The 21,078-nt window shown below is 36.0% G+C and overlaps 1 protein-coding gene across 2 annotated transcripts in view; it reads right to left on the bottom strand.

Annotated features, from left to right (window-relative positions):
• The window catches only part of PARG (poly(ADP-ribose) glycohydrolase), a 122,806-nt gene that overhangs the window by 6,062 nt on the left and 95,666 nt on the right, over window positions 1–21,078 (bottom strand). For both annotated transcript variants that reach the window (XM_008696177.2, XM_040623905.1), the window contains exons 15-16: window positions 20,740–20,848; window positions 12,084–12,189 (exon numbers count right to left, since the gene is read on the bottom strand). In XM_008696177.2, coding sequence (XP_008694399.2) covers window positions 12,084–12,189; window positions 20,740–20,848 — 215 coding nt within the window. The remainder of the gene's footprint in view (window positions 1–12,083; window positions 12,190–20,739; window positions 20,849–21,078) is intronic.

Genomic DNA, 21,078 nt, shown 5'->3' with positions numbered 1-21,078 from the left:
AACGACAAAATTGAACAGGCTCGGTATAAACTGAACAAAATAACACAGGTATAATTCTTTGCTAGTTACATATCTTTTACTTCATAAAAAGGGAGGTGGGAATCAAACTAAAACATTACGGAGAATAACTTCAGTATAGTTTTGATTTTTGAGAGCATGTTAATACTCTAAATATTCAAAAAATAAAACAATAAGAATGGGAATGGAGAGGAACCTATAATTGAAAGCAAACAAAACCAAATTAGCCTAATTTTATTTCAAAAGAATAACATAACTACACTGAAGGGAAAAGAAAAAAGGAAAAGATGCAAGAAAAAAGGAACCAACCCAAGTAACTTATGAACATAACATATGACTAATATACTGTCTAGTCTTGGGCGAGGAGAAAAGAATTACAAACAAATCCCCAATTCTTTTTACTAGGTTTGCTTACCATAGTAGTTCAAGCAAAGCAATTTTGAAACTATTTTTAAATATATTTCAGGATTGAGTAAGTAAGTAAAGGTGCTAATATTGTTGGGACCTGGGGTCCTTACAGGGGGACACACAAACCTGGAATGGGGGAAGAGAAGAGTAACTGGGATGGATTGAAATAGAAGGCTCTAGTGTGTACTCATAGACTTGTAAGATACGTACATTTGTGTGTCTGTGTATGTGTGTGCATGCATTCTTAGCTTTGTCTGCTAATGTGTTTAAAAGAAGACACCCCAGCAGCAGTGAGCATTTCTAGTGCCCAGATATTGGTCTCGAATACCATTCCCCCTTTAAAGGAGCTGTATTCCTCCGGCAAATGCCTGATTCCACAGTTAGGACAGGATAGGTATAAGATAAGCCCAGGATATTTTGTTATACCAGAAAGCAAAGAAAGTGCTCAGGATACAGGAGCCAGTTTGAAGGAGACCCCACTCGTCAAATCTGGACAAGCTGGGCACCAAAATATTAAATACAGTAATAAATTACAAACCACTGAAAAAATATGAATTCTCGAGTCCACACTGATAATCTATAATAAACAGAGAAAAGGAAGGAGGGGCTCTTGCTCACAGGAGAAAGTCAAAGACTAAATGGTAAGGTGGAGGGAGAGATAGCACAGGATAATCCTCTTCTGCAACAACCATCATGGTAAAGACTGGATCAGGCAAAAATCATTAAAGGATGTCAAATCTAATGGAAATTTTGTCTTAGAATGTCTTCCCACAGATCGCTTATTAGCTTATTACTATCTATACAGTGGAGAAATCAGATAACACCTTGACTGGGTAATCAAAATTAACATTACCAATGGGGTCATACGGCCATCAACTGCCTGCCTCTAGATAATATCACCTATGCAGTGCTCTAAGAATGCATAACCTCAACCTACTTATGAGGAAACAGCAGACAAACTCAAGGAACACTGTATTCTTTAAACACGTCAATGTCCTAAAAGTGAAAAAAAAATAAATAAAGGCTATGGAAATACTCCGAATTCAAAAGGAGGCTAAAAGACATGACAACTAAAGACAATACCTGACCCTGGACCCTGTACTGGAGGAAAAAAAGGGTTATAAACGGTTTTATTAGGGCACCTGACAAACTGGAATATAGATGATAGAGTAGACAAAAATATTCTATCAATATACATTTATGAGTTTAATAATTGTTTATATAAGAGAATATTTTATTCTTAGGAAACACATACTGAAGTATCTAGGAAAAGGGGCATAATGCATATAACTTGAGCTCAAATTGTTCAGAAAAATTGTGCATATGTGTATTCATATATATACATGTCCATACACACACACACATACACACACAGAGTTGTTTCTTTTTCCTTTTGTAACTTTTTGTATATTTGCAATGATGTTCAAATAAAAAGTTTTTAAAAATTATGTAAGAAGGAAAATATATTTAAGTTGAAGTAGTAAATTTGATAAGGCTGAGTATCCCCCAATTTGGGAAAGAATCTAAGACATTATAATACATGTGAGATTCTAAAATACCAAAGTATTACCTAATTTCCAACTAATATTTATTGAGTATCCACAACATGTGAGGTACCATGACTAGGCCTCATTAATCTTGCAGTGTTGAAAGTAATTAATCTAAAAATAGAGGTAAGTTTTAATTAAAACTGTTCAACCAACTTATACATACATTAAAGCTTCAGTACACTCAATTTTAAAAGGTTCCTAATTAACCTAAACTACATATAAAAATGGAAAAATGAATCGTCATTTTCCTCTACCAAGAAGTACCATTTCTTACTTTTTAGTTTAAATGAAAATTTGGCTTTAAGTATTTCTTATTGAAAAAAGAGAAATCCAAAGAAAAGTCCTTTCAGTCCTTTTTCCTTCTTATATACAGAAATACTAGATCACTGGTCATTTGCCACTTACGAAAAATGAAGTATGAATAAAAACATTCAAAATTTATTTCTCTATAGAATATATTTTAAGAATGCTTCACAGGCCATCTTGTTCCTATTGGATAGGCTCTTAGAGCTAAGCTTGACACAGCTACCATAAAGAGGCTGGATCGTAATAAGAGAAACCAATTCACATTACATTTTTTATTTCACATTCATTTCTATTTGGGTACACATTGCAACATAAGCATGTGTCGGACAGGTTGGGACCGGACACAGGAGGCCTGAGTTCAGTCCTCACCCATCTGCTAGCTCTCTAGATCTATGACTTTGGCCAAGTCACTTAACTCCCTTGCCTGCATTTTTCCCAGCTATGCTATGAAGGAGTTGGATCAGATGATCCCTAAAGACTCTTTCAGAGTTTGGAATTCCATAATCCCTGCTATAATTTTTCTCCTTGCACTGGATATTAGACTATACACAAGTGAAATTTTCAGAAATATAAATTAATCTTGCCTCTACATATATCAGTAATCACTAACAAAAGATCATTTTAAACAGACTGTCTTCAGACCTCACTATCTACAACATCCCCAAGACATTTGCAAATCCAAAGAACTCAGTCTCAGGATTTAGGTGAATTCTCTTGCATCCCAAGTTAGAAGAGAATAAATCACAAATCTAATAGGGTATGTGGATTGAGTCCAAGTATGATATAAAAGCATCAAATTCTAACTTCAAGCACATTTAGGTGCCAAAATAATCACTTAAATTAACCTGCAGGGAGCTTGGTTTTAATTTTCTTTTTGGCATCAATGTTAAGCTATGAAGAAAATTCAAATAAATATAAATAACATCAAAAAACAATTCATAGTGTCCTCTTGCAATAACTGAAACAAACCAAAAATGAGTAAAATGATGGATACTCATACCACAGGTGTGGTTTGAGGCCATCAGCATGTAATTTTAGTAACAACTGCTAACACCGAGTTCTTACAGCATGCTGAATGGTTCTAGCAGTTTTAAAAGCATAAACTCAAGATTTACAAGGGTTAACTCAGTTAATCCTTACAGAAACTAAATAAGGTAAATATTAGTATTGTCTCCGTTTTAAAAATAAGGCAATATGGACACCAAAAGGTTAAATAATTTGTCTAGGGTTACAGGCCAGAAAACAGTGAAGCTGAGTTTTGAATCCTGGCAGTCTGACTCAAGGACATGCTCCCTCACTCACTATTCTGCAAAGCTGTCATGCCAAGTCATTCTGCTCTACTCCAAGCAAACATACCTTATGCCAACCAGAAGAATTTCCTCAAGTTTTTACATTATTTAAATGCATGTTGGCAAGAAGACCCAATAGTATAGATTTGAAAGTACTACTGATGCCCTTCTAAAACACCCAAGGTGTTTCGTGAGCTCTTACACACTGGTTACCCTGAAAGCTCAAGACTTCTTGCTCACTCCTCTCAGTCAACTCTTATTCTGTAACTGGTCTTGTCCTCTGGCTACTGTTTTTAATCATCACCACCTGCAGCTGCTCCCAAACCCCCATTTTACTGAAGGCTCCATCTTTGATCTTTTTAGCTGCTTAAAAAAAAAAAAAAGATTTATCTATTTATTTATTTGAGAGAGAGAGAGAGAGTTGGGGGAAGGGCGGAGGGACTCTTCAAGCAGACTCCATGTTGAGCACAGAGTCCAACCTGGGACTTGATCCCACAACCCTGAGATCACAAACTGAGCCAAAACCAAGAGTGAGATGCTTAACTGACTAAGCCACCTGCTTTAAATGTACTCTCTCTTTAAGAATTCAACCATCTCTAGAATGGCAAATCCCAAACCCAGATCCAGATCCAGAACTTGTGGCCAATAAAGATTAAACAGCAAGAGTGCAGACACTGGGCTCTTGGGCATCAATGCTGGTTGGTATCCTAACACTGTTGCATGCTATCCTAGTGACCTCGGGCTAGTTAATTACCTCTCTATGCCTTGGTTATTTCACCTATAAAGATAAAAATAAAACTTACCTAATACATTGTTATGAGCTAATACATGAAAGGAAGGCACTTAGTACAATTTCTGGAACACAGAATGCACTCAACATGCTCTCAACCAACAACAACAATAATAAAAATATACTGGTTTTTGAAAAAGGGCAAATGTGAATTTTGCTTCTGATATTTACTAGCTCTCTCTCTTTGGGCAGGTTTATCAGCCTCTCTTTGAACCCTGGTTTCCTCATCTTAAAAATGTGGCTACAAACTAAAGGGTAACTATGCAAACTAAAGGAGAAAATACAGTCTTTCCTAAACCTGGCTGATCATTAGTAACCCACAGTTAAAATCTCCCAAAGCTATTTCCCAGATCCACTAACTAAATGGCATCTCCGAGGTTCTGATGACCACCATTCCACTCACTCTAGATACCTTGAATGTATTATCATGTACAAAACCCCATTCTAGGCACTGGGCCACAGAAGAGGACAATGTGGAAATGTTAAGGAACGAATATTCTTACTCAAGTGTGTAAGAGCAAGGCTGAGAAAGAAATGGAGTGTGGTGTTTTCTGACAGAAGTAAGCAAAGTGATAAGGAGCCTGTGGTAAGACAAACTGAACTGAACTGGCCCATATTGCTATTATAACCTTCCATTTTTTATTGATAGTCACCCCTTCCCCACTTCCACAAATAGACCTCCCACAAACCCCAACCAAAAGGATAGGCTAGGCCAATGATAGCATGGTAGAAAATGATTTATCAGAATGGTTCAAGTTCCCATCTTTTCTAGATCAATTGTTTTTCTGGAGTTTAACTATCTTGATTCCAAAATAGCAAAACAACCAGTACAGACATTATTTAAGTTTGATGTCAATGGGATACAAGGTATAAAGGAAAATTAATTTATAAAAAGTTTCTATAATCTCATTGGGGATGTGTCCAGTGTTGACTGACTTCCTGGCTATAATGATTTGGTCCAAGAGATGGGAAAAGTGATCTAAGTTGGTTGAATTAGAGTATTTCCATAATATTTTAATTTTTTTCATTTATAAACTTTTTAAAGAGATTTTATTTATTTATTTGAGAGAGAGAGAGGGAGTATGCATGGAAGGGCAGAGAGAGAAGCAGACTCCTCGCTGAGTGCACAGCCTGATGCGAGGCTTGATCCCAGGACCCTGGGATCATGACCTGAGCTGAAGGCAGACACTTTACCAACTGAGCCACCCAGGTACCCAACCATAAAGTTTTTAAATAAAGGAGTTCTCCTTCCCTCTAGGGTCGCTCAATTACAGTAGTATAAGCCTGGAACTATTTGGTCTCCAGCTCCTGCATCTCATCCACATTAGCCAATAATCCCCATTCGGGCTTAAGTGACTAGGTAGATTAGGGTCTTTCAAAACTAAAGAATCCTACTACAGAACTTTGCTGCAGTGTTGGCGAGTTGGAGATAGGTGGTAGGAGAGAAACGGGGATCTTTGTGGAACAGTTAACACTAGAGTGGAGTCTTAAAGGAACACAGGGAATTAGCCAGATACTAATAGGCAATTTCAGAAAAATGTGAAAAACCACAGATTAATGAAAGGCACACAGGGTTGTTGAATAAATTTGTTAAAGAGAAATTCATTGGGCATATTTTATATGCAAATCACTTTTAGGTAGTGAAAGGAGGGAATGGAGATAAAAAAGAAAATACATAGGACTACAACATCAAGATATCTTTTAATTACAGTAAACTAGCAATGGCATAATTTTCCCAAATAAGGTAACATAGTATGGAGAGGTATAAAAAATTAATATTGAAGGAAATGGAAGGAGGAATTGGCAAAAATAATAAAAGAAAGACCTTTAGAGTACCACTTAATCCCTTCACAAAGCAACCATCAAAATTAGAGGGATACAGGGTCTGATCTAGTAAGACAGAATCTAATAGACATAAAATAAGTTCTATATGTTTCAGAGACATCTGTTCATGTGCCAATATAGTATCTACAACATATGACTGTTAGACCACCAAGAGAAACTCAAAATACTCCAAAAAGTAGAAATAATACTATCTACACTCTTTGATTATAATGTAATAAAATTTAGAAATAAAAGATGAGAGAAACCATTTTATTTTTAAACCAACCATTTCAAAATGGTTTTAATTTATCTCCTAAAAATCTCATGGGTGTCTGGTGGTACACTTAGGGCAGAAGCCCACTTCACAGTCTCTACTGAGATAGGAAGAATAAAGCTGCAAAAAGAAGTTGCTTCCATCCTAACAATGAAAAAAAGCCAAATAATCCAAAAAATCATAAATTTTTCCTGAGTCTACCAGAGAGTTGCATTGTTGCAAGGCAACCAAAGTATGACAACCCCCTCCAAGAAGATACAAAACGCATAAACTATTATCTTTGAAAGAGCACAGGAGACAGAGGTGACCACCATACAAATGGATAAAAATAAATCAGCTAAAACCTTAACATAATTTTAAAAGCCAAGTGTAGACCAGGCGGTTACTTTGGAATAACCAGGAGCCCCAGAAATAAAGAGAGTTCACACTCACTGAAAAGCTTTTTTCCATAGGCCTCCACAAGGTGCTCAGAAAGATGAGGGCCAGGTAGAAGAATAGAGAGAACCCATGTGGTAGCACAGGCATGCAGGAAATGACTGGTTGCTGGTGGGGGACAGGCACCAAGTCCCTACCTCTTCCCTATGTCCCTCCTCCTACCTTCTAGCTCCTAAGGCCATTGGCAGAAAGTTGTTAGTAAATGTCTGTTGAATAAATAAATATATGAAAAATATTACCTTAACAGCTGTCAACAGAATGTACAATGAAAACAGTTCAAAATTAAATTGTTGTAAATTGCAATACTCATGTACAGTTAGGCAGCAAGCATATAAATAAATATTTAGCCTTATTGTTGATAAAAGAAACACAAGTTTAAGTTTAAATGCCCATGTTCTCTCTCCATGATTTTTTTTTTTTAACTATCCTTCCTTCTTTCTTTCTCTTATAAGGTAGCCATAGCATCTGATGGTTCAAAGACTCTTCTTGGTAGGTTTGGTAAGACCTAGGGACAGATAAAGATGTTGAGTCGAGAAAAAGTTAATATTGGCCCTGTCTTTATCTGCTCTCAAAGTGTTTTAGTTCCAACCTTCTATTATCTATTGATACTCTGAACTGGTCTCTTGATTCTTTCCTATGCATCTGCTTTATCTCCTTAATACTGGGTCATTAGCAAACATCTTTTTCTTGGTACTCTCTTCTCCAGGAGATTCACCTAGAATTTAAATGTCTCCTTCGGGGCTCCTGGGTGGCACAGCGGTTAAGCATCTGCCTTCGGCTCAGGGCGTGATCCCGGCGTTCTGGGATCGAGCCCCACATCAGGCTCCTCCGCTATGAGCCTGCTTCTTCCTCTCCCACTCCCCCTGCTTGTGTTCCCTCTCTCGCTGGCTGTCTCTATCTCTGTTGAATAAATAAATAAAATCTTTAAAAAAAAAAAAAAAATAAATAAATAAATAAATAAATGTCTCCTTCATCATGTCTATGTGACTAACGAGAAAGAATGTGAGCTTGTAAAAGAGGAACTTACACTGTCCTGATGGCTGACTTTTTTTTTTAAATTGAGATATAATTGACATACAAAATTATACTAGCTTACAGGTATAGAATATGATGATTTGGCATTTGTATATATTGAGAAATGATCACCACAAAAAGTACAGTTAACACCTATCACCACACATAGTTACAAATTTTTTTCTTGTGATGAGAACTTTCAAGATCTACTCTTTTAGCAACTTTCCAGTATGCAATACAGTTATTAACTATAGTCACCATGTTATACATTACATCCCCATTATTTATTCATTTTATAACTGGAAGTTTGTACATTCTGACTCCCTTCACCCATTTCACCCACCCCCACACCCCACCTCTGGAAACCTGTTCTCTATATCTATGAGCTAGTTTTTGTTTTTCTTTCTTTCTTTCTTTCTTTTTTTTAACATTCCACACATAAGTGCCTCACTCATTTCAATGCCCTCAACATCTATCCATGTTGTCAGAAAAAAAATTTTTTTGAAGATTTTATTTATTTATTTGACACAGAGAAAGACAGCCAGCGAGAGAGGGAACACAAGCAGGGGGAGTGGGACAGGAAGAAGCAGGCTCCCAGCGAAGGAGCCTGATGTGGGGCTTGATCCCAGAACACGGGGATCACACCCTGAGCCGAAGGCAGACACTTAAGGACTGCGCCACCCAGGCACCCCAGAAAATTTTTTGATAAGACTCTTTGTTACAAAAACAATATATGTTTACAACAGAAAAATACAAATTTAAAAAAATCATCTGTATCACTCACTTAGAGACAACCATAGTTAATCTTTACACATAAATGGATAAACATAGAGAATCTCAAATTTGTGATTATTTTATATTCATAATTTAATTTTTAAAATGGTTTACCATGCATATACTGTGCATTTCCCCCCATTTGGCAGTATTCCAAAAACATCCTTCCATGTTAGCAGTTGTATTTCCGCAACAGTTATAATGTCTGCATAATATTTCATTACATAGATGTACCACAATATCTTTCTTCTCAAAATCAGTATTAGTAAATAATTCCCCACTAAAGGATAGATAACTACACCAATCTTTAATGATTATTCAAATTAATGAAGAGGAGGGAGTTGTCAAAAAGTCACTCTAAAGTTTAAATCTCAATAATTGAAAAAATGAACTACATAATGAAAATCTTTGAATACTATGCTTGATACTCACCAGGGGAAACAAAACTATAATCTGAGAAAAAGATTTTTATGCCGTAAGGAAAAGAAAGGAAACAAACACATTTATAAAGCTTCTCAAATTGTCCAGCACAAATGACCAAGGCTTATGGCAGACCTGGTTTTTTGGATTGATGATATGAATCTACTCATTCATTTTACTTAAAAGAAAAACAGAAAAAAAGTATCTGTCATAAGATCAATAAGCCCAGAGTGAAAAACAGGTTTCTTCAAACAAATCGAGGATGATAAAGAATTTCATAAAACCCAGAAATTCTTTCATCTATAGATTTTTAAAACACTGAAAATAATAACATGCAGTTTTTGTTTCCGAATATGAAAAAGATATGGGTGAGAAAATCTTTAGAATGAAGGAACAGAAAAGATTTTTCTAAGCATGCCACAAATATGTGAACACATAAAAATTAACGACATATGACAACAACCTAATAGGCTGAAATAAATGAAAAAGCTGAGAAAAATACCTGCAACATTGCAAATAATTAACATTCTTAATATACAAAGAGTAACAGTCAATGAAAAGTCAAAACTATTCCCAAAGAGCCAAATGGACAGAAGAGTGAAAAAGCAATTCACAAGGCAAATACAAATGGGCAATAAACATATAAAAAATGTTAAACCTCAGAGAAATTTTAAAAATTGACAAAATCTGTTGGTAAGGTTTCTTATGCAAGGAAGACAGTATAAATTGATACAGCCTTTCAGAAGGACAGTTTGCAACAAGTATCAAAATATAAAGTATGTATGTCCTTTGAGTCATTAATCTCACTCCTTCTAGGAATTAACCCTATGAAAATAATGATATATAACATATATTTATATACCGCAGTACTGCTTGTAATATAAGATAAAGAAAATAAACCAACTGTCTATAAATGGGGGAACCACTGAAATAAATTATGGTACAGAGAGGTACATACAACAGAATGCTATGTAGCTATTAAAAATGTTGACAGTACATTTACATTTGTTGGTGTTGAAAGCCATCCATGAGACTGTAGGGTTATCAAGAAGAAGAGGTTAAAACACAGACAATATGGTGTCATGTTATTAATGTCAAATGGTTACACAAATTGTTACATAGGAATGTCTTCTGAAAGGATGGTCACCAAAATGCTAACAATGAATTCTGATGATTTTTACATACTTCATAATATTTTTCTGGATTAAAAAATAATAAATGTGTCACTTTTACAAAAATAACACTCAGAAATTATGACAGACTCAATTGTTTAGTTCCCAGAGACAAGATTTTACTCATAGTTTGTCTATCAAGTCCAGCTGGTTGTTTTATGTTTGCTTTGTTTTCTTGTTACTTTAATAACTGCAGTATAACAAAGAATTTCAAAAACCCTTGGAATTTCCTGAGTGATACTGTCTTTGTTATGCTAAGGAGGTGCCTCTGGGAGGGCCCTGAGATAGCTACAAGATTGGGATTTTCAGCCACTGACCTCTGGGATTTTCAGCCACTGACCTCCAGGGAGTAGAAGGAGGGCTGAAACTGAGTTCAATGATGTGGCCAATGATTTAATCAACGATGCTTACATAATGAAGCCCCAATAAAAACTCTGGACATCAAAGGTCAGTGAAGCCTCCAAGTTGGCAAACATGCTGATGTGTGAGGACAGGGATGTGCTGTTGACACCACAGGGAGAAGGCATGGAAGCTCTGTATTCCCTCCCAGATCTCACTCACCCTCTGTATATCCTTTATAATAAAACTGTAGTAGCACCTTCTTGAGTTCTCTGAGTCATTCCAGTGAATTATCAGACTTGAAGGGGGTTGTGAGAACCTCCTAGATTGGTAGGCAATTGGTCAGAGGTATAGGTGGCCTGCGGACACCCCACCCCAGACTTGCAGCTAGAGTTTGAAGGAGGGGTGGTCTTACGGAGGACTCTGCCCTTAACCTGTGGGGTTTGTACTAACTCCGGGTAGTTAATGGCAGGATTATACTGCAGCACACCTAGCTGGCGTCAGACCAGTCAGGTTGACATAGAATAGTAACCTTCCTAAGTAATGATATAATACTATTTTCTATAACTAATACTTCTGAGAGTAAAGAAAATGTCATAATTTGGTAAATGGCCAATAGTTTTGTTGATCAGATTTTGTGATTTTTCTACCATAAGAAATGTTTATCCTTCTTGGGTACCCAAATGGCTCCTCAAAAATGTTATTCACGCAGCTCTCCCAAGCTATACTTCCACATATGTGTACCTCTACTCACTACTATCCTTCATTTGTCTATGCCTCTCTCTCATACGCTGGACTGTGAATTCCAAAGCAAGGACCACATCTTGTTCACCTCTGTATTCTCAGAGTCTACCACAGTGCCTAAAACATGGCAGATACCTCACAAGTTTGGTGAATGCATGAGTCAACAAAATAGTTCTAGGGGCGCCTGGGTGGCTCACTTGTTAAGTGACTGCCTTTGGCTCCGGTCATGATCCAAGGGTCCTGGGATCAAGCCCCGCATCGGGCTCCCTGCTCAGCAGGAAGCCTGCTTCTCCCTCTCCGACTCCCCCTGCTTGTGTTCCCTCTCTTGCTGTGTCTCTCTCTCTGTCAAATAAACAAAATCTTCAAAAAAAAAAAAAAAAAAGTTCTGTCCATCAAAATCACTTCTGCCAAGGAAGGTGCTTAATGGGGGCTTTGGTTTGAAACTTCACAGTCATTTTGTACTCTTCCATATCTCTAGTCAGCTAAATACTGTGTCTGGTAGATCAAAGAGATAAGTGACCTCTGAAGGAAAATAGTAAATAAAAATAAGAATTCCCTTAAACACGATAAGAAAAGAGAGGATGGTGTCAAATATTGTTTTTCTCTTCTCTTTGATCTTTGTGGGTCTCTTATTACAATAGAACATTAGAAATCCAAGTTTGAAGGGCTAACTTTTCTCCCTGGTCAGAATGCTATTATCCTTCTTACAACAACTTATTTACTCACCTTTTAATCTAGCATCACCACCAAAGGCACCACAGCCCCAATTTCCTGTGGCCACTGCAGAAAGATTCTCTGAAGAAACTCCAGGACGGAGAAATCCACAGTAAGCCTGCAGGATGAAAGAAACATCACAACATGTGAGTGACTAGACACTAACAGTATTTCTGACTGATGTACTAGGATCAGTAGCTATTATCAAGCTTATGTTCTCTTCCTTTCTTTCTCTTTCTTTCTTCCTTTCGGGGCCAAAGTAGAGGGAAAAGGGATTATACAAGAGAGTAAGAAATGATCAATTCTAGTATTTATTTGTTTTGATGTTAGACACATCAAAGCCTTTAAACCAATATGGGTCTCAGTTTCTTTATCTGATTCAAACAAATATGAATGGAAATATAAGAGAGATCTTAAGTACTGATGGGATCCCAATTACAAACTACCAGGAACTAAAGGAAGGAAAGGCACTTAACACATTGCTTTATTTGAAGACTTCTGATCACCATTTTTTTCCATTATGCTTCCTCTGTGCTCAGTCTCTGAATTATTGGGACTAGATTAATAACTGTGATTAGCTTTTAAATGTGCTTCCTGCCACTGAAATGCTTGATAATGAACAAACAACTATACATATAAAAGGGATTCCTATACCTGGTTATAAAATAACCTTTAAGATCCCCTCCAGCTCTAAGATTCTCTGGTTTCACAGCTCTGTTTTAAGCCAGAATATTTTAAAATTCGGTAGTCACCTGAGAAAAATACAATATATCCTGAGGACGCTGGCTAAGTATTAATTAGAGGAACAGCTAATTTTATATATGAGAAGACTGCAGTTTAAGGTCCCAGAGTTTGTTTTCCATTCTTTGCTGTCAGCCCAGTTGGTTTTTCTGCCTCCTAAGGGTTCTTAGTTTTCTGAAACTATCAGACTATATTAAAAAGTTTAATATAATAGCAAAGCAAATCTCTCCTGGTACCAAACAAAGCCTAAAATACAGCTTATGTATAATAGTAAATAAACTAAAAAGAATGATGTGTGACAAATGTTCCCAGAGAAAAACCAAGGATAAAGAAAGATGCTTCTATGAAACCCACACATAGAATATAGTAAATTGCTCTCTGAAGTTTCCACAAAGGTATAAAAATTTATTTTACACACTGTCTGGATAGATTAACAAGGCTATTCCTTCCACCCCCTCCTAGGCTGTAAATCCTGACAGATATTAATTATAAGTTGGTACCAGACCATTATTCAACACTGTGGTACAGAGCTTACACTAGAACTCACAAATTACCTGTGTAATCAGATGCATGGAGCTTCTGAAAATCTCTTTCAGATCAAAAATATCAAAGAGCTCAATTTTTTTTGAGCAGGTTCTTAAAAGATACAGAGTCTCTGTCTTTCTGCCAACAAGGGGAGAACAAACTCGGTCAGAATAGACATAACTTTGCCACTTGGTTTGCTGTCAAATTCTCCTTAACAGGCCTGGATGAAGAAGATGATTTCTTAGCCTCCTGTTGGGGCTGCCTCTCTTTTATACTGTCAGAATGGCTTTAGTCTCTTCCTACTGCCATCTCTATACCTGGGCTGACTCATATTTAATGAGCAAACATAGCTTGGTGAAACTAGAGCCTAACAACAGAGAATTTGAAATATTTATATTATTAGGAGACAAAACTAACAAAGTGCTAACCAACTGTATTAAAAAACAAAACAAAAATCCTCCACAAATACATTGAAAAATGGCCATAACAAAAAACAGACTATAAAACTGACATTATCCTGCATTTGGTGTTTTGATCGAAACAAATCAAAACTTTAAAAAAGTTAACCAGAAATTAAATGATATAAAACTACAAAAGTAATTAGGTATAAAGAATAACTGTTTATAATGATTAAATACAAAATTCTTTTATTCTGTTTAAACCAAGCATTTCTATAGTCAGAAATAAGATACAGGCAGCAAGCTCCTCTGAGTCCCCTTTAGACAGACAACGTATGCTTCTCCCTTCTGCAGTAAGAAGAGCGATCCCTCAAATGCTAGAGACCAGAGCAGGGTCACTAATCAGGGAATCATTTCCTTTTACAACAGTAATGAGACCCTTTAGTAACAAATAAAGATCAGATGAGGATAGAGACCTCAAAAGCGCTGCCAAGTTCTTACTTCATAGGGAAAGGTACTAGGAGTTCTCAAGAGCTCCACGCTGGCAACAAATACATTTTTTTTTCCACACCCACAGCTAGATAGCACTTGAGATTAATCAGAGCAGTAAGAATAAAAAGAAAGCCAGCTCGAACTCTACAGTCACATCCTGACATGATATTCACCAATGACAGAGCTATTTATTTTTACTAATAAACAACTTTAAAGAGAAAAAGACGAAGCAGCCACATCTTAGGACAGTAAGTAGAGGATACCAGTGAACACTTATATCTCAGAATGAATTTTGATGGGAAGGGAAGAAGAAAGGGAAGATAAAGGTAATTTTGGAGTCTTGAAGGTTCCAAAGGAGAGATTTGAAAAGCAAGAGACAGGAAGAAAACACTGGTATCTAGAGTTAAAAACTAGAGCCCAGCTGGGAAGTGATGACATAAAGACAGAAATGTAGGCTGGAAAAAAGTGAAAAATAAAACAAAGAAAACAGTTGTAAAAATCTACAGGCCTAGAACTGGACCCGGGAAATAGACGGTACTCAGGGGAATAGTTGGTCACAAACACCCAGGCACAGACATACATGAACACATGCACACTGAAATAAGAACTCAGGCTTCAACATAAGTTTAGCAGGCCCAAGTAGATATAATTTAACTATGTCTTTCATTTTAATGTAAACACATTATATTGTTTGCTAGATTAATAATTTAACAATTATTGTTCTTAAAGAGTTGCTTATTTGAAGATAACCTACCACCACTCGTCTAACTTAAACACAGTTGGTACCAATATTGATTTCCTGAGATCTTAGAATTAAAAACAATCATAATATAAAAAAATCCTTAAGACTCTTTTGGAAAATGGGCACCTGGGTGGCTCAGTCAGTTGACTGGCCAGCTCTTGATTTCAGCTCAGGTCATGATTTCAGGGTCCTGGGATCTAGCCCTTGGTAGGGCTACACACTCAGCAGGGGGTCTGCTTGAGGATTTCCTTCCTCTGTCCCTCCCCCAATGCTCTCTAAAATAAATAAATGTTTTTAAAAAAGAATCTTTTGGAAGAGAATAAAATAACATGAATCAAGTCTTAAAATATCCTTAGAGGGGCACCTGGCTGGCTCAGTTGATACAGCATGTGACTCTTGATCTCAGGGTTAAACCCGAGTTCAAGCCCCACGTTGGGCGTGGAGCCTACTTAAAAAAAAATATTATCCTTAGATTAATAACAATTTTGCAAATTTCTTATGTTATGTGATTAAATAACAAAGAGGTTTATTACTACATTATGTATAATGAGAGATACTTAGGACCACCTAATTGTTCAAAAATAGTAGTTTAATCATAGTACGCCAATCCAACCAGTTTTATGGACATTAAGCATACTATTATGAAGATATTAGAAAGTATGAAAAACATTTACAATATATTGTTAAGTAGGTAAAATACAAAGTTATAGGTAACTTTTGAACACATTTTTATGAAACTAAATATTCATGTGGAAAGACCTATAAAAATAAAAACTATTTGAAAGGTAGGATCACGAACGACTTTTTTCTCTTTAAAATAATTGAAACATTAGTAAATTGATTTTGCTTTAAAATGCTATATAAAATGAAAGAATTATGCAGACCTTAGTTTCCTCGTGTGTGAAATCAAAGATTGGATTAGGTATATCTATTGCTATTCTGAATCTATATATTAAGAGACTGAAGGAAAAATTCACTAAAAATGACACGTTTTGGGCTAATATTCCTGAAAAGTAAAGAGATACATATAGGTGACACTTGAACAAGATGGGTTTGAACTGGGTGGTCCACTTATATGTAGGGTTTTTTTCGATAAATATAGCATAGTACTGTAAATGTATTTTTCTCTTCCTTATGCTTTTCTTAATAACATTTTCTTTAGCTTACTTTAACAATACAGTATATAATACATATAACATACAAACTATGTGTTAATCAACTGTTTATGTTTCAGTAAGGCTTCCAGTCAATAGGAGGCTATTAATAGTTAAGTTCTGGGGGAGTTCAAAGTTATACGTAGATTTTTGACTGTGCAGAGGGTTGGCGTCCCTAATCTCCAAGTTGTTCAAGCTCAACTGTAATTTAAGAAAATATAAATGATCAGATATTGAACTCCTCCTCCATTCTAACACTCTCCCAACTAACTGAGCAATATCAGCTACCCTACATGTTGAACTCCTTAGAAATACCAGCAGCTAGTATTGAATGGTTTTGTTAATCAAGCTCTGGTTTAATAACCATGTCTTTCCAAATTTGTTGATGGGTAATACCAAAAAAATGAAGAAATCAATTTAAAAGGGTAAATGGTGGTATTCCTGTTGGGGTGGTCAGTTTGCTTTATTCAACTTCTGATCCAGAAGCCTCTATAAAATATATTCATTACTTAATCTTACTTGAATGAGCCTAACATGGCTAAATACAACTTTTCACAGATGATTTCTTTCTTCCGTTGCTGAGCCATTTGCAACTTTTGCAAGCTGGAGTCATAAATCTTTCCAACTATAAGGATAATTCTCCTCTAGAATGTCACCCAGCTGATCTCTCATAGGATTAAACATTGCTTCACAATACCAGTTAGATAAAAGGAGACAGATTCTTCCTTTTAAAAACCAACTCTGTTTGCAGGTCACTATGTGGGTCCAATAGGACAGGTGGAGCCTTGATGGAGCAGACTGTTTCCAGAGGGGATAAAACACTTTGTGGGATTGCTCTTTCAATTATTATCTGAAGACTAATACCTAAAAGTAGCAAACAAGCCCCTAGAGTTCAGAGATCCACACTGAATTCTGATGGTGAAAACTGGTCTTATGCTCTATTACTTCCTAGAAAAAAATGAGTTTTTCTATTCCTACTCACTTTCTCTGTGGCATAAAAGAGTAGAATTGTATAAGTCATCTCTAAAGCATTTTAATATATAGACTTCTGCTTTAAGCCTACGTTTACAAAACAGTGAGACGTAAATATTTAACTTAAATTCTCTCCAAGTTGTGCTGTCAGTTTATGTAAAACTCCCTGTCGCTGTACTAAAATTCATACTCTATTTTAATAGGTAAATGTAACCAATAAATGACGGAATGCTTTTATTTAGAAGGCCCAAAGTTATTTGGATTAGTTCTCTAAGTTGTCAATGACATTTAACAAAATCATTTATTGCTTTCTTCTTTTTCAATGAAAGAATTAGAAAACTAATTCTCAGCTAAAGATCAAATGTTTTAGAATTTAGCAGTGAAGGAAAGAAGATATATTTATCAAGTACCTTCCCATGGTGCCAGGCCATAAACCAGGTACTTTCTCAATGTTAGCCCATGTGCTGATGGGCTACTCTACACCTGTGGTATTTCCTTGTCTTATGGGAATTTAATAAATAGCCTGGGGGAAAGCCCTCAAATTTCCTTTAAAAAGTTTATCAAACAAAAAAGGATATTAAGAAAAGCAATCACTGGAGACTTGCTCACAGTACAGGATTATAATTAAAGGAGAAGAGGTAACCAAAGCCTATATGTTTATAGGAGACTGTTAAGAATATGCAGGGAACATTCTTAATGATTTAAGACTGTAAAAAGTCTGGAAAGACAGACCTAGTTATAGTAATATCACTATGTGGGAGAAGTTACATTTTTAAAAAGTAATTTGAAGTCAGGGGAACCTGGATTCAAGTCCTGACTTCTTCACTGCCCATCTGTGTGACATGGGGCAAGTTATTTAACTTCCTGATTTAACTTCATGATCTCCAAACTGGAGACAAGAAGACTATCTACATCTCCCTGGGTGGTTCTGATTAAATTAGACATTGCATTTAAAGTGCTAGGTAGAGTGCCTAGCATATCATAAGCAATCATTTAATGTTAGCTCTTCTTTTACTATTGTTACTTACATAATTAAAAAAAACTCCTATCTGCACTTGACAGAAAAGAATCTCTTATGAACTATAAATTAGATTTAATTGCATATTAACATAAATGATGGCTGGCTGAAATAGAGAAGGACATAACTATCAATCCATCTGCTTCATATGGTTTCATCTATTCCATACTTGAATCAACACTGGACTTACCGGGCTTTATCTAGCACTTAAAGAATATTTGGGAAATACCTATAAATTCATAACATTTTAAGTGATTTAAGATAATGTATATATAAAATGTTTATCTTAAAAAACTGTGTCAGTAATACCTAAGAAGTTTAATGAATCACCAACTAATGCATCCAACAAATATTTTTGAGAAGTTTTCATAAGCAAGGCAGTGTGCTTGGCACTGACTGACTTGAATGAAATAAAACTTCATCTGTTGTTATTTAAAGACTCATTCTTTCTGTATAAAGTGTGTTTCCTAAGGACTCTACATTCTACAAATAAATGTTTCCCAATCCTTACAACCTATTTACATGTACCAAGGTTTCACACCTTTAAAATTTCTGGTGTCTTTGAGGGTAGGTAAACTGAGGTTAGTGCTGTATCAGTAAATGTAGAGAACATCAATAGACTATGGGCAGTTTAAAAAAGAAAAGATTTATTTATGCCCAGGGTTATCATTTAAAAAGATCATATTTGCAGATAATTTCTAAAATGGAATGATCTAGCCCCTACAGAAAAGTATTTATGGGAATATAAATTTTATCCATAAGAAAAAGAAGCTTTAAATTTGTGTTACCGTATGATTATGATTAAACACATTTCCTTTTCATATAATTTTCCCCAAACTACCTACTGCTTATACAAATGTCTTTTAGTATCAATGACCATGCCCATGTGACAAATTCATATAATGTGTTTAATAAAGAAAGAACATCTGATGAAAATCTAAAGATAAATCTCATTCTACTTGATATGCTATACAATAAAAACATCATGTACTTGGATATAATTGCTTCAAGGTAAGTGTTTGGAACAGGTGGGGCGCCTGAGTGGCGCAGTCGTTAAGCGTCTGCCTTCGGCTCAGGGCGTGATCCCGGCATTCTGGGATCGAGCCCCACATCAGGCTTCTCCGCTGGGAGCCTGCTTCTTCCTCTCCCACTCCCCCTGCTTGAGTTCCCTCTCTCACTGGCTGTCTCTCTCTCTCTGTCAAACAAATAAATAAAATCTTAAAAAAAAAAAAAAGAGTTTGGAACAGGGAAAGGCTTACGTTTAAAATGTATCTAATATAATAAAAGATATTCTTTGTTAAAGAATCTCTGATTTACAAAGTCAGGTAAAAGAGAGAAATTGTACCTGTTCATATACCAAGGAACAGTCTTTCTGCATCGCTTTTCTGAGGAATTACTTAAAAATATATATAAGCGATATCTGTTATCTAAGTTCAACTTTGGAAAATAGTGCATTTCCTCTTCAAAATTTTTAAGAGACCCCTTTGAGAACTCTAAACATTAAAATAATTAAAATAATCTAATAGATATGTATAAGAAAACACATTCAACAATTAGATTCTCAAGTAGATCAGAATATAAGATAATATATATAATTATACTCAAAATACATACCAAGTTGTAAGAGTAGTAAAAGCCTCTCTGGATTATTTGGTCGTTTATTTTACTAACTATATGAAAGGCAAGGTGTTTGTGCTAGACATGCAGAGCACCACAAGAGAGACCATTTCTGTGGTAAGACCAGGGGGAAGCTGAGCGTGATATACCTAATGTCAGATGTGCCCATCCAAGGGAGCTCCCAATATCCTTGCAATGGTACACCAGTCTGCTGTCATTATCAAAAGTCTATGTAGGGATTTGCACACATGTAGCCATGCAATTATCTTAATAAACAATCTCATAATCAAACATGAGTCATGTGAATTAAGCAATGGTTTTCAGGATTGGGTCAGTCTTCTTGGCTGTAAAAGATCTGAAGAAATTATCAACTATTTTGGTAAAGCCCTAAATTTAGAGAATACAATCAGCACTCTACTGTATGATAAGAGTTTACTTATTATGGTTAACAGTAGTGAAAATCTGAACAATAGGTATGGCTCATTTTCATATTTCTGTAATACAATTAGAAAAATGATTATAGCAGACAGCACTAAGCATCACAGAAAATCACAGATTCCATCATAAATATGTTAAATTACCTAATCAAAAACAATTAACATGTGAATCTCACCTATAATAGAACTTAACTTTTATGGTTTATCTGTATTAACCCTGATGGCATACCTTGTAGAGACGTCATTGAAAGGCGTGAAAAAAATTTTTAGTGCTTATTCATTTCTATACGGTTTTACCATAATAATGTTCCAAAGCAAGTAAAAGTACTTGATGAGCTAAATGCATGTGTGGGGCTTAATACCAAGCCAACAGTCTATCTGGCATCAGTAATCAAGCAATTACGAAATGGAAAGTACATCTTGTACAAGCTGACAGACCCATTAAATCAGGAGAGCTGTGGGCAGACATACTGACATTGCAAGAATTACCAGAAAGCATTAATTTCAGCATTAATAAAATGGCAGTAAATAGATGACAGCTGCCAGATGAACTAAGAAATGAGGTTACTGGCCTTGTTAAGCTCGCGTCTGATTTTCTCAGGCACAAACTGGTCGAGGTAGCGTCTGAAGTGAAGGGCATCGATGGCGACGATTTCAGTGCCACGCCGCTGCCAGGCATCCCTGGGGCAGGACAGAAGGGGGAAGATGATGACTGGGGAAAGACACTCACAAAATATAACCCTTGTGAGGTGGGGTTTCTGAGACTTTGACAGGGCTAAAATATTAGGAACAAACCAACAAACCAGTAGCTACAGGTCTCAGCAAAACAAGAGGGCAGAAAACGTTTTTAGATTTCAAGGCATACACGTTATGGCAGTAAAATGAAAAATTATCAAGGGATGACAAATATG

The sequence above is a fragment of the Ursus maritimus genome, unplaced genomic scaffold (genome assembly GCF_017311325.1).
Source record: "Ursus maritimus isolate PB19 unplaced genomic scaffold, ASM1731132v1 scaffold_7, whole genome shotgun sequence".
In the NCBI taxonomy this organism is placed as follows: Eukaryota; Metazoa; Chordata; class Mammalia; order Carnivora; family Ursidae; genus Ursus; species Ursus maritimus.
The sequence above is the reverse complement of the archived record's forward strand: the minus strand, read 5'-3'. Positions and strand labels throughout refer to the sequence as shown.